This window comes from Equus quagga, chromosome 12 (assembly GCF_021613505.1).
Source record: "Equus quagga isolate Etosha38 chromosome 12, UCLA_HA_Equagga_1.0, whole genome shotgun sequence".
Lineage (NCBI taxonomy): Eukaryota > Metazoa > Chordata > Mammalia > Perissodactyla > Equidae > Equus > Equus quagga.
The window spans coordinates 67474112-67489270 of record NC_060278.1 but is presented as its reverse complement, the minus strand read 5'-3'; the positions used below and the strand labels follow the sequence as shown (position 1 = coordinate 67489270).

Here is a 15159-nt window from a genome sequence, read left to right as displayed (position 1 = left end):
AGCAGTGCCGTGTCCGCTCCCAGGATTCGAACCAACGAAACACTGGGCCGCCTGCAGCAGAGCGCGGCAACTTAACCACTCGGCCACGGGGCCAGCCCCTATCTCAGTGTAATTTTGATTTGCATTCCCCTGATAGCTAATGATGTGGAGCATCTTTTCATATGCCTGTTGGCCATCCGTATATCTTCTTTGGAAAAATCTCTGTTCAGATCTTTTGCCCATTTTTTATTGGGTTGTTGGTTTTTTTGTTGTTGAGCTGTATGAGTTCTTTGTATATTTTAGATATTAACCTCTTATCTGATATATGGTTTGCAAATATCTTCTCCCAATTGTTAGGTTGTCTTTTCATTTTGTTGATGGTTTGCTTTGCTGTGCAGAAGCTTTTTAGTTTGATGTAGTCCCATTTGTTCACGTTTTCTTTTGTTTCCCTTGCCTGGTCAGACATGGGACTTGAAAATATGCTGCTAAGACCGATGTCAAAGAGCTTACTGCTTATGTTTTCTTCTACAAGTTTCATGGTTTCGGGTCTTACATTCAAGTCTTTAATCCATTAATTAATTTGAGTTAATTTTTGTGCATGGTGTAAAGTAATGGTCTACTTTCATTCTTTTGCATGTGGCTGTCCAGTTTTCCCAACACCATTTATTGAAGTAAGACTCTCCTTTCTCCATTGTATACACTTGGCTCCCTTGTCAAGTATTAGCTGTCCATAAATGTGTGGGTTTATTTCTGGGCTCTCGATTCTGTTCTCTTGAACTGTGTGTCTGTTTTTGTGCCAGTACCATGCTGTTTTGGTTACTCTAGCTTTGTAGTATATTTTGAAATCAGGGAGTTTGATGCCTCCAACTTTGTTCTTTTTTCTCAGGAATCCTTTGGCTATTCAGGTTCTTTTGTTGTTCCATATAAATTTTAGGATTCTTTGTTCTATTTCTGTGAAAAATGTTGTTGGAACTTTGATAAGGATTTCATTGAATCTATAGATTGCTTTAGGAAGTATGGACTTTTTAATGATGTTAATTCTTCCAATCCAAGAGCACAGAATATCTTTCCATTTCTTTGTGTCTTCAATTTCTTTCAACAATGTTTTATAGTTTTCGGTGTGCAAATATTTCACCTCTTTGGTTAAGTTTATTCCTAGGTATTTTATTCTTTTTGTTGCAATTGTAAATGAGATTGTATTCTTAATTTCTCTTTCTGCTACTTTGGTATTAGTGTATAGAAATGCATCCAATTTTTGTATGTTGATTTTGTATCCTGCAACTTGACTGTATTTATTTACTATTTCTAAAAGTTTTTTAGTGGATTCTTTAGAGTTTTCTATATATAAAATCATGTCATCTGCAAAGAGTGACAATTTCACTTCTTCTTTTCCAGTATGGGTCCCTTTTATTTATTTTTCTTGCCTGATTGCTCTGGCTAGGACTTCCAATACAATGTTAAATAAAAGTATTGAAAGTGGGCATCCTTGTCTGGTTCCTGTTGTTAAAGGGATAGCTTTCAGTTTTTCTCTGTTGAGAATGATATTTACTGTGGGTTTGTCATATGTGGCCTTTATTATGTTGAGGTATTTTCCTTCTATACCCATTTTATTTAGACTTTTTGTCATAAATGGGTGCTGTATCTTGTCAAATGCTTTCTCTGCATGTATTGAGATGATCATGTGATTTTTTTTTTTTAAGATTTTATTTTTTCCTTTTTCTCCCCAAAGCCCCCCAGTACATAGTTGTATATTTCTCGTTGTGGGTTCTTCTAGTTGTGGTACGTGGGATGCTGCCTCAGCGTGGTCTGACGAGCAGTGCCATGTCCGTGCCCAGGATTTGAACCAACGAAACACTGGGCCGCCTGCAGCGGAGCGCGCCAACTTAACCACTCGGCCACGGGGCCAGCCCCGATCATGTGATTTTTATTCTTCATTTTGTTAATGTGGTGTATCACATTGATTGACTTGCAGATGTTGAACCATCCCTGCATCCCTGGAATGAAACCCACTTGATCATGATGTATGATCTTTTTAATGTATGGTTGTATTTGATTTGCCAGTATTTTGTTGAGGATTTTTGCATCGATGTTCATCAGTGATATTGGCTCATAATTTTCTTTTTTTGTATTGTCCTTGTCTGGTTTTGGGATCAGGATAATGATGGCTTCGTAGAATGAGTTAGGAAGCCTCCCCTCCTCTTCAATATTTTGGAAGAGTTTGAGAAGGATAGGTGTTAAGTCTTCTTTGAATGTTTGGTAGAATTTTCCAGGGAAGCCATCTGGTCCTGGACTTTTATTTTGGGGGAGGTTTTTGATTGCTGTTTCGATCTCCTTACTGGTGATTGGTCTATTCAACTTCTCTGCTTTTTCTTGGTCTGGTTTTGGAAGGTGTAAGTTTATAAGAATTTATCCATTTCTTCTAGATTATCCAATTTGTTGGCGTATAGCTTTCCATACATTCTCTTAGTATCTTTTGTATTTCTCAGGTGTCCGTTGTAGTTTCTCCTCTTTCATTTCTGATTTTATTTATCTGAGCCTTCTCTCTTTTTTTCTTGGTGAGTCTAGCTAAGGGTTTGTCAGTTTTGTTTATCTTTTCAAAGAACAAGCTCTTGGTTTCATTATTTTTTCTTTCCTTTTTTTTAGTCTCTATTTCATTTATTTCTGCTCTGATTTTTATTATTTCCTTCCTTCTGCTCATTTGGGGCTTTGTTTGTTGTTCTTCTTCCAGTACTTTTAGATGCGCTGTTAGAATGTTTATTTGGGATTTTTCTCCTTTGTTGAGGTAGGCCTGAATTGCTATAAACTTGCCTCTTAGAACAGCTTTTGCTGTATTCCATAGATTTTGGCATGTCGTATTTTCATTTTCATTTGTCTCCAGGAATTTTTTTATTTCTCTTTTGATTTCTTCATTGACCCAATCGTTGTTCAGTAGCGTTTTGTTTAATCTCCACATTTTTATGGCTTTTCTGGTTTTCTTCCTGTAGTTGATTTCCAGTTTCATACCTTTGTGCTCAGAAAAGATGCATGGTATTATTTCAATCTCCTTAAATTTATTGAGACTTGTTTTGTGGCCTAATATGTGTTCAATCTTGGAGAATGTTCCATGTGCATTTGAAAAGAATGTGCATTCTGTGGTTTTTGGATGGAATGTTCTATATATATCCACTAAGTCCATCTGGTCCAATGTATCATTTAATGCCAGTGTTTGCTTATTGATCTTCTGTTTGGATGATCTATCCATTGGTGTAAGGGGTGTTAAAGTTCCCTACTATTATTGTGTTACTGTCTATTTCTCCTTTTATGTCTGTTAATATTTGCTTTATATATTTAGGTGCTCCTATGTTGGGTGCATGGACATTTACAAGTGTTATATCTTCTTGTTGGATTGTTCCCTTTATCATTATGTAGTGCCCTTCTTTGTCTCTTGTTACAGTTTTTGCTTTAAAGTCTGTTTTGTCTGATATAAGTATTACTACTCCCACTTTTTTTTCTTTGCCATTTACATGGAATATGTCTTTCCATCCTTTCACTTTCAGTTTGTGAGTGTCTTTAGGTCTGAAGCGTGTCTCTTGTATGCAGCATATATATAGATCTTGTTTGTTTTTTTATCCAATTGGCCACCCATGGCATTTGATTGGAGCATATAGTCCATTGACATTTAAAGTAGCTATTGATAAATATGTATTTATTGCCATTTTGTTACTGTTTTTTTCTGGGTGTTTTAGTAGTTCTCTGTTCCTTTTTTCCCCCTCTTACTGTCGTCCCTTGTGGTTTGATGGCTTTCTTTAGTAATATGTTATGTTTGATTTATTTTATCTTACTTATTTGCTTTCTTGTTATAGGTTTCTGATTTGTGATTACCATGAGGATCCTATATACTATTCTATCTATATAACAGTCTATATTGAGTTGATAGACTCTTTAGCTTCACCTCTTCCTAAAAGCTCTACTTTTTCACTTCCCTCCTCCCACATTTTATGTTTTTGAAATCATATCTAATTTCTTGTTTTGTGTATGTCTATCCATTACCCTCTAATCATTGAAATATGTAATTTTAGCACTTTTGTCTTTTAACCTTCATATTATCTTCATAGGTGGGTGATCTGCTACTTTTACTATATTTTGACCTTTACCTGTGATTTTATTGCCTGGTTTTTAAAAATCTTTTTTTATCCCTGTTTGTGGTCATTGCTTTCCCACTTAAATATGTCCCTTCAGCATTTCTGGTAGAACTGGTTTCTTGGTGGTAAACTCCTTTAATTTTTGCTCGTCTGGGAAGCTATTTATCTCTCCTTCCATACTGAATGACAACCTTGATGTATAGAGTATTCTTGGCTGTAGGTTTTTTCCTTTTAGCACTTTAAAAATGTCATACCATTCTCTTCTCACCTGTAGAGTTTCGGCTGAGAAGTCCACTGATAGCTTTATGGGCTTTTCTTTGTATGTCACTTGTTGCCTTTCTCTTGCTGCTTTTAGGATTCTCTCTTTATCTTTAATTTTGGATATATTTTTTTAAGATTTTATTTTTTTCCTTTTTCTCCCCAAAGCCCCCCAGTACATAGTTGTATATTCTTCGTTGTGGGTCCTTCTAGTTGTGGCATGTGGGATGCTGCCTCAGAGTGGTTTGATGAGCAGTGCCATGTCCGCGCCCAGGATTCAAACCAACAAAACACTGGGCCGCCTGCAGCCGAGTGCGCAAACTTAACCACTCGGCCACGGGGCCAGCCCCTAATTTTGGATATTTTAATTATAATGTGTCTTGGTGTGGGCCTCTTTGGGCTTATCTTATTTAGAGCTCAGGGTGCTTCCTGTACTCGGATGTCTGTTTCCTTCCTTAGGTTAGGAAAATTTTCATCCATTATTTCTTCAAAGAAATTTTCTGCCCCTTTGTCTCTCTCTTCTCCTTCTGGGACACCTATAATCCAAATGTTAGTGAGCTTGATATTGTCCCAGAGTTCCCTTGGATTGTTCTCATTCTGTCTAATTCTTTTCTCTTTTTTCTGTTCTGCTTGGGTGATTTCCTCTAGTCTTTCGTCTAGCTCACTGATCCATTCTTCTGTATCATCTACTCTGCTACTGAGTCCCTGTAGTGAATTTTTCATTTCCGGTATTCTATTATTCACTTCTGATTGGTTCTTTTTTATATTTTCCAGTTCTGTGTTGATGAGCGCACTGTGTTCATCCAGTCTTCTCCCAATATCTGTGAGCATCCTTATGAGTTTTTGTTTGAACTTTTTGTTGGGTAGGTCACTTATTTCTGTTTCATTTATTCCTTTTTCTGGGGTTTTGTCCTGTTCCCTTGTTTCAAATGTATTCCTTTGTCTCCTCATTATGCCTCTTTCTCTGTGCTTATATCTATGTATGAGGTGAGTCAGCTATGTCTCCTGATCTTGGAGAAGTGACCTTATGTAAGAGATGCCTTTGGAGGCCCAGCAGTGTGCTTCCCTCTTGTCACCAGTCCAGAAGATCCAGGAGTGACCTCCTTGTGGGCTGCTTGTGTCCTTTTGCTGTGGCAGGATTTCTCTTAATGCAGGTACCCAGGGAGTCTAGTCTTTCCTTCCCTGGCCAGCCTTTTGTAAATCTTGTTTGGGGAGTCTCAGCACTGTTGGCTACAAGTTCTAACAGCACACTCCTGTTGCAGTTTTCCTGTTAATTGGGGAGGTACCCAGTATAGCTGGTTGCTGGGTTCAGGGGCTTACAGTTGCTATAGGCCTCAGGCCTACAAGGCTGTTTTCAGTTCTCTTAAGAGTTCAGCTGAGTGGGGCTGCCCCTAGGCATGGGAGCACTCAATTGTTTCGGGGTTTGGAAAGTGGGGCTGATCCTTTTTGTGGCTATTTGTGAAGGACAGGTCTTCTGCGACTGATAAGCCTCACCCCCCACAGGACCACACATGCCATCAACACAGTCCTAGTCCCTGCACACTTCCCAACACCCTGGAGCATACTCTGATGCCCCACTGCAGAGGCCTCCACCTCTCCACCAATGCCCCCCACAGTTTACCTGGTCCTCACACATGCCCTCCCCCACAGAGGTGGACATACTCGCCTGCCTGTAGAGAATCAAGGCACCCAGTCAATGCAGGCTGAAAAGTAGCCTGAGGGCTTGTTGTTGGGTGGGGCCGGTCCCTAGGGCGGGCTGATCTGGATTAAATCTGTGCTCTAGTGGGTGTGGCAGACCCCTGGGCTAACAGACCAGGAGAATTATTTCAGTGGCATCTGTCTGGGTGGGTCTGTGTCAGCACGCCTGGACTAGGTCCGAACAATGGCCACCACCAATGTCTCAGTCTCTGGAGAGGTCTCTCCTCTCATCGAGATGCACCCAGAGCCCACCAGGTGAGTTTCTTTTCACCAAAGGACTGTCAGCCTTCTCTCTGGTGATTTTAACTTGCTGAGACAGGTGAGTTTGGATGTGGAGTTTAAGACCCAGGTCTTTTTGGCTTTTGTCTGCCAACTTTCCTGGGGTTATCCCCGCTGCAGTTATTAACCAGCGAAGCCAGATAGTAAGACCCTCATCTCAGTTGTGCTGAGATGCTTATAGTAGTATCGGCCCCTGCTCTGGACCTCACTCCTCCAGGGAGGGCTGCATACCTTAGGGTGGCTCCTGCCTGGCTGGCTGTGAAGCTCCATGGCTGGTGAAGGTGGCTTTTTTTCTCTCCAGAAGGAATTTCTGCCTCTTCCGCCTTAGAACTGTCCCTTGTTGTGGGGGTTCTTTTTATCCAGTTTTCAGTTTTCTATTCAGGGTAATTTTTTCAAAAATAATTGTAACCTGGTTGTGTTCATGGGAAGAGATGAGTTCAGAGTCTGCTTACACTGCCATCTTGATGAGATCTCATTAGCCATTATTTTCAAACAGCATTTTATTTATTCTTTTTGAGATTCCTATAAGACAGATTTTTTTTTTGTTCTGTATTATGTCTCTTAAGTGCATTCTATTTTTCTATTTCTATGTTTTTCTTTCTAGATAATTTCTTCATAACTGTCTTCCAGTTCATAATTCTCTTTAATTTTATCTAATATGTTCTTAACCCATCCAATTAGTTTAAATTTTAATAACCATATTTTTAATTTTTATAGTTCTGTTCTTTTTTTATAATTCCCTGTTCTCATGACTTTTACTTCTCTTTCTATATTTCTAATAATTGTAAACCTTCTTACTTTATAGTCACTTTCAGAGTCATTGTCTGAAGGTTTAAGCTTCCATGCTATACAGGTGGTGGAGATTGGGATGCCACACCCACTCTGGTCTAGAATTTGGAATCCTTACAAGTATTTTTGTTTTCTTTTCTTTTCTACCTAGAGCTATGGTTAGAGAAAGCTTCCTTGTAACTTCCTTGGGGTAGTGGGTTTAGTTTTCTAATCCCCTCGTTCACAGAGAGGCCTACCCCTCCAAAGTCCAGGCCGTATGTTTTGGTTCTCTGTTTTGCTGAGGTGCATGCTACCCCCATGAAGTGTTAAAACTCTGGCCCTCAGGCTCTATATCAGATCCAGTTGCTTCCTGAGCCACTGCACACAAAGTCATTGTCAGTTGGGTGGAGGGTGACCCTTGCTCATTCTCTTCCTTCTTTTCTTCTCTCCTTTTTCCCAAACTCAGCTCTCTAATTATACTTTTGTATTTTATTTTCTTCAGGATTTTTACATATTTGTAGCATTAGCTTATGATATCATGTTTCACAAACAGGATGTCTCTTTCCAATTTTGCTTTTAAGTTAAAACCAAAACCAGGACTGACAATATTTATGGGCAGTTTTGACAGAAGTCTGGACATTATTAAAGTCCATTTCTACCAAAAGAAAGTAAAGGATATTTGCAAATGTGAAAATTTATTGCCTTTACTAATGCCATGTCTTTATTAGGAAGCACCTAATTTCACATTCCCAGAGCGGTGGGGGACATCATGGAATGTTTAATTGCTTGGATGGTAGTCAGCCAGGTTCTAATTGCCTCCTTTGAAACACTGCTGTCATTTCATTGCTTGTTAATGCTTCCACCAGATTTGGAGTGAGAGGGACCTTCAGGTGAGACCCCTTCCAGTGAGTCTCTCCCTGATGGGCTGTTGTGCCCACCCAGCATGTGTGGTGTGTGTTTGATCCCCTAAAATGGAAAATACTGTCTGGGATTATACACATGCCACACCCAAAAAAGAGGGCACTTGGATTGGGACCAGGGGTTTCAAAACAGGACTTCGGGTGAAAAAGTCCTGGAGATGAATAGTGGTAATGGTTGCACAACGATGTGAATGTACTTAATGCAACTGAACTGTACACTTAAAAATGGTTAACATGCTAAACTTTATCTTATGCATATTTTACCACAATAAAAAAGGCAGGATTTCAGCCTTATATGTAAAGTTCTATGTTTTTCACAAAGAGAAAGTATTAGGCATTGAAGGTATAATGAAGAAAGCATTATAATGCATTGCTATGTAATTAAAAATAATTTTAAAAATTAAATGTTAAGAAAGATTGACATTAGGATTAGAACATGAAGTCAACTCATATTGCAGCAGGGCTGTGGAAAGCCATCTTAGAAAGGAAATGCTATCAGGTCACCAGAACTTGACTGCAACTTGATGAAAGGTGTGTTTGCTTACCTAGGGAAGCAAGTGTCTATTGAAAAGGGGATTGATTAGCCCTGTGGTCATCAACAATGTAGAGATGCCCAGGCAAACTGAGAAGGTGCCATCCAATCATTGCCCATCTCTGGGTTTCTTGGCTTGGCATCTCTACAGCGGATGAGGGCCCCTCAGGCTTTGGGAGCTCTGAGCGACTTCTTGATGGCCACCATTTTGAATCCTGAAAATGTCCATGCTCAATAATAATAATATTAATAATTGTGGCTAACATGTACTGAGCACTTAACTATATGTCAGACACTGCTTTCAGTGTGTTGCATATAATAAGTCATTTATAAAACTCTTTGAGGTATGTATATTATCTCTAAATACAGATAAGGAAACCCAGGAACAGAGAGTGTAATTAAATTGCCCAAGGTCACACAACTAATAAAGGATAGAAGCTGGGTCTCATCCCTAGTGCTCTGATTCCACATCCTGTATTCTTGACCATGGTCCCATGTAGACCACCTTCTGATAGCTGGGCTGTCCATGTAGTTGATCTACAAAAAGAGAGTGCATGGGTGGCTTTGCCATAGCAGGGGTGAAGGCTAAACCAGCTGAAAGACATGTTTATTGACATCTGTAAAGTGTGAAAAAATTTTTGAGCCAATGTTTCAAATTTTGGAGATGTATAAATACCAAGGTTTTCTTCCTTTGCAAAATGTGAAGATCTGCAATTCTGAGCCCACACTTCCACAAGAACATCTGGCTAGAGGTGAGACTAGCGTGAGCTCCTCATTTCTCCGTAGTCACCCTGATACCAAGGCTGCGAGACAGTGGCCACGTAGTGCACATGAGGTGGAGAAATGGTTCCCCACCACCCAGCTCTATCAAAGGTGAGGAAGTCAGGCTTGTACTTAGCCCATGTGACTTTGTTTGTTAGCTCCCTGAGCTACAGAAACATCTGGACTGCTCCACTGTTGACTTTCTCTTTGTACGTGAATAAATTGGCATTTTGGACTCTTCCTTTCAGTTTCTGTGAATTTGGGCAAGGTAGGGCCATCCCTCAGAGCTGGATTTGCTTTGAGAGTGCTGATGATACCTGTTTGTAAGCCTACAAAGTTGAGGGTGGCATGAATTGACCAAGGCAAAGCCCACTGGATGAGGATTCTTGGCTGCTACCTGCTGCCTTCTCAAGTCCCCCTGCATCGCCTCGCTCCTCGAACCTTTAACATCTGAAGGTTATGGTTAAGAGCAGTTGAACTGCAGTTAATCTGAACACCAGTGGATGGTGAGGACAGGGGGACCACTTACCCACAGAGGCAGCTTGCAGGTCACTTAAACAGAGGGGAGTGGCAGGAGGTTGGACTGGAAAGAGATGCCCAAGCTTCTATTTCTGACCAAACGTGTGTTTCTTGAGGTGAGTCACTTCACCTCATGGGCCCCAGTTTCCTCATCTGACAAAGGAGGAGCTTGGTCCAATGCTGTCAGGCCCCTGTGGTGCTCAAGTTCTTTGGTATTTCAGCAAAATGAAAATAATGCAAGGATATATCTAAACAACAACAACAAAAAGTCAAATGATATATTGTGTTTTGAAAGAGAGCTGTACACACTGTATAATTCCATTTATATCATTTTCAAAAATTGGCAAAGATGGTCAATATGATAGAAGTCAGAGTAGTGGCTACCTTTGGAGCGGTGAAGTGATTGGGGGGTGCTACAAGGGAGCCTTCTGGGGTGCTGGACATGTTCCGTATTGTGCATAGTACAATGGTAATGGTACTCAGTAAAGTGGTAATGGTAATGATACTAAATACAATGGTAAAAATTAATTTGTCTGTTTTCAACTTTACTGGCTAGTACATAATAAAATGTTTTCCAGAGAAAAAAGGAAGGAAGGAAAAGAGACACAAAGGAAGGAAAGAAGGAAAGGAAAGAGAGAGAGAGGGAGAGACAGACACACACATACAGTGAGATGCTGAGACACTGAGAGAGATTGAAATCATTTTGTGGCCTATTATTCCTGTCAGCAGCATTCCCTAAAATGTCTTTCTGGAATGTTAGACTCTCCACTGTCGCCATCATTAGAGATTCTCCTCAGAAAGGGTGTGGGGAAGGCTGGGTTATATAAAGTCTTCTCAAAGGTTTTAATGCGTATGGTGCTCCCTCAGGAGGGCCATCGCAAGCAGCATTTCCTATACTTATTTGATCACAGAACGTTTTTTTGGTCTCAAAATGTCTCTCAGGACTGCTGCCCTTCAGGGCTCCAGTTTGGGGAACTCTAGTTTAGAACACTGGCAGCAGCTGCTAGTCTTTCCCCTGTAACTCGTGACCATGTGCCAGGGTGGCCGATTAAATGTAAGAGAACCCTGAATCAGTAAATCATTCTTTTCAATGTTTTTCATTCCTATTATTAGAATATTTCAAAGAGGCTTTATTGGAAACAAAGAATACAGTTGCAGAAATTTCTAGACAGGCCAATTCTCAGAAACATTATTCTTCTGGAGAGAAACATGTCAGTTGTCACAGGCTACCCCCAGGAGAAAATGTGTCCCTCCAGCACTCTAATACCACATTCACTCTGACCCTACCAAAATTGAATTAATGCCCAATTGTGTAAGTACTGAACCAGACTGGCTTGTCATCTCAGATTGACAGTGGACTGTTTTCTCTCTTTTGGGGACAGGGTGAAAAATGTCCGTACTCACTTCCCCAAGAGGAAAGGTAGAAGTGGTGCATTGCCGAAGAACAGAATCGCAGGATATTTATTGTATCAAAAACCTCATTAGAAAATTTACTGAGAAGCTGTTTGGGAGGCTTAATGTCATCTATCTTCTGTAAGTACATAGCTAAGTAGCTTAAGAATGTTGGTCAGTTTTATCACACACCAGGAAGGGACCCCACTCCTCTGTCCTACGGGGCTTATGGCGAAGGAATGGGCAGCAAGAAAATCTGCCCTACTGAGCAGGAGATCTCTGGTAACAACCAATCTCTAAGTCCCCTAGCAACATGCAAATTGAAAGGATTTCTCATGGGTTTTGGATTCAGGCAAACTTTGGTTCAAATCTCAACTGCCCTACCCACTAGTGGAGTCACTTGCGGCAAGTTAATAATATTAACTACCAGTTTTAAGAATTTTTCTGTCAGGCTCTGTGCTTTGCAAACATCACCTTATTTAATTCTGAAGTAGCCACTATCGCGTCCATTTTACAGATGAGAAAATGGAGATCTGCCCAGGGTCAAGCAGTTAGTAAGTGACAAAGCCTGGATTTGTCCTTAACCACTGCTGTTTAAATGTTCTTCTAAGTTTCAAAATATGCATAGATTTTTTTCTTAAAAGATCTTTTTTTCTCCCTGTTTTCTTCTGGACACTAGGACATAAATATCCTATAATTGGTTCCTTATGATTTTGATTGAAAAAGATAAGAGATAGCTCAATATTTTGGATTTCATAAAGTTTCACATTAAATATTAAAATGTTTAAACTAAAAAGCCAGCCTAAGGCATTAAAATTTGTAGTTTCTGATCACTACACAGATGAACATAATGGAAATTGGCACAATTTTGTTGGAGAGCAGTAGAGCAATATGTATAAAATGCTTTAAAATATGCATATCAGTTAAATGATTTCAGTTTTTGCCATCACGGTGGATTGAACACTTTAATGATGTCCTCTGGATGGAAACATGTTAATGCACACACACACACACACACACACACACACTCAAAAGTCAAGGACTGCTCAGAGAACATTATCAACATGCAATCAGAAACTTCAGAACAACAGAAACCAATGCTGCTTTCTCCCTGAGGAATTTTGCTATCCTCTAGAAACCTTGTGCTTCTGTTTTGACAGCTTTACAAAGATCAGAAGACAAACACTCCCTTCCCCTTGAGAGGGAAGTAGTAGAGGCCTTTGTATCAAACTGGGTTGTGCATTGTAAGGATGAGCGAGACATAAACCCACTGCACAAAAGTGGACCGTGAGGAAACTAGCCTGTTTCTGCCTCAGCATGGAATAAAGCGGGGTAAAGCCTCCCCCAATAACTCATAAGCACCTGTTGATTTGAGGTCCATGTTAATTATCTGTGTGGTCCCCCAAAACTTCAGAACTTCCCAAATAATGAATGCATTTTAGACTAAGAAAAATATGAATTAGTTTACCAATAGACTGAATAAAGGAAAAAAAGTGGATAATTTGATTAAAAGTGGTTGCAGGTTAGTAATGTGTCCAGGAGACTGGCTGAAATAAATACAAACTGTGTCTGAAGGGATGGAGCTTCAATTCAGACTTCAAATAATACACACAGATAAAGTTCCAAGGAACATGAGCTCACAATCAAAAATCACAAATATACAAGGAAACATGCACCGTTAGTGAGAAACAACCACAAAAAATGTACAGCAGAATCAGACTCTCAAAGAATTCAGATATCATCAGTCAAAGAATATAAAATAGCTATACTTACTATCTCTAACTTGAAAAGATACATTTAAAAAGACCATCAAAATGAATAATGAGATTTCGAAAGTCAAATAGACCATCTAGAAATGAAAATACAGTTAAAATTAAAAGCTCAGTGTATGAAATAAACATCATAATAGACACAGTTGAAGACAGAAGTAATGAACTGGAGGCTCAATGCCAATCAATTATCCAGAATTCAGCACAGCACAAAGAGCCAGAAACAAAAAATAAGACTGGGATATTTAACACTTAGGTCTAGTCAGAATTCTAGAAGGAGATAATGGGAAATGGAAGAGTGATTATTTAAAGAGATAAAGGCTGAGAACTTTCCAGAATTATTGAAAAGCACCAATTCTTAAATCTGGAAAACTCAGTGAATCCCAAACAGGATAAATACACAATGAAATACACAACTAAGCACATCATCATGAGACACCAAAACACCAAAGCTAGAGAGAAGATCTGAAAAATAACCAGAGAGAAATGACAAATTACCTGAAAACAACTAAAGATCAGACTAATGATGATTTCTCACTAGCAACGATGGTAGCCAGAAGATAGTGGAATATCTTCAATATTGGAAAGAAAATACTGTCAAACTAGAATTATATACCCAGTGAAATAATTTTTCAGTACCTAGGGGAAGATGAATGCATTTTCAGACAAATAAAAACTGAGTGAGTTTGTCAATGGACTCTGAATAAAGGAAATTCCTCAGAATATACTCTAGGCAAGAAGGAAGACTATCTCAGCTGGATAGCCCAGGGTATAAGAAGGAAAGTAAACAAGAATATGCACAAATATGTGGGTAAATCTAGGAAAAAATGTAACTTGTATAAAACAATAATATTAATAATGACTAATCTAATATAAATATTAAATATAAATAGTAAGTTATAAGATATAAATAGTAAGTTAGATAAAAAACATGACAGAAATAACAGGGAAATTAGGAGGTGCATGATTAGAATGAAAGTTCTCTTAAGATATTATTCAGGAGGGGGGTGTGGTAGCTAGTATTCAAAGATCTCCTCCTTCCTCCCATGAACCATACATCCTGCATTTATGTCCTTGTATATTCCCTTCTCACACTGAATCAGGGCTGGCCCTGTGTAGAAACCAGCAGAAGTGATACTCTATGACTTCATGTCTAGATCATAAAAAGTCTTGCACTTCCGCTGGGTCTCTTGGAATGCCTCCTCTCGGAATCCAGATGCCATACTGTTAATCTCTCAAGTCAAATGCCACATGTGGGTGCTTCATTTGACAGCCTTGGCTGAGCTCCCAGCAAACAACCAGCACCAACTGGTAGCTGTGTAAGTAGACCCATTTTAGCCATTGAATATTCAAATTACTCCAGCCACAGCCACCATTTGACTACCATCACAAGAGAGAACCCAAGCAAAACTGCTCGGTCAAACTAGTCAACTGACAGAACCATAAGCAACAATAGTAAGCTGTTGTTTTAAACCACTAAGCTTTGGGGTGGTTTGCTACACATCAATTGATAACTGGAACAGAGGATAAAGACTTTGCTAGAAAGATACGTCAACATGGCTACAATAAACGTTAAAAGGATAGGTATAGATGACAAACAATAATGTACTACTGAAATTTCACAAGATTGTAACCTATCATTAACTCAATAAAAAAAAAGGGGATAGGTATAGAGATTATAACTTCTATGCAGGGGAAAATGGAACAAGAAATTTGAAACTAACCCTAAAAGAAAGCAAGAAAGGAGGAGGAAGAAAGAAACAGAAAACGTAGGACAAATTAAAGTCACATAATAGGAAGATGGAAAAACAATTTGATTAGATCAGTAATAACAATAAATGTATTTGGACAAAATTGGTTAAAAGATAAAGATGGGCAGATTGGCTGAAAACAACAAAACAAAAAGCAGTCATATTTTGTATATAAGGGATACACCTAAGATATAAAGTCACAGAAAGATTTAAAGTCAAAGTATTGTGGGGAAAAAGATGCTAGCCAAAATCTCATCCAAAAAAAAAAAAAAGGCTGGTATTGCTATGTAAATGGCAGGCAAAATATACTTTAGGGTGAAGAACATCACTGCAGATAAAGAGGGTCATTATATAATGACAAAAGGTTTAGTGCTTGAGGGAAGTATGACAGCTTTAAACTTGTTTGCTCCT

General features: G+C 39.1%; 1 protein-coding gene across 4 annotated transcripts in view; it reads left to right on the top strand.

Annotated features, from left to right (window-relative positions):
- CFAP61 (cilia and flagella associated protein 61) overlaps positions 1 to 15159 on the top strand; it is a 294287-nt gene that overhangs the window by 3450 nt on the left and 275678 nt on the right. For all 4 annotated transcript variants that reach the window (XR_006891038.1, XM_046678345.1, XM_046678346.1 and 1 more), the window contains exon 2: positions 11219 to 11369. Coding sequence is in view for 3 of the 4 variants with exons in the window: in XM_046678345.1 (XP_046534301.1) it covers positions 11227 to 11369 (143 nt within the window). In the remaining variant the exon portion in view is untranslated. The remainder of the gene's footprint in view (positions 1 to 11218; positions 11370 to 15159) is intronic.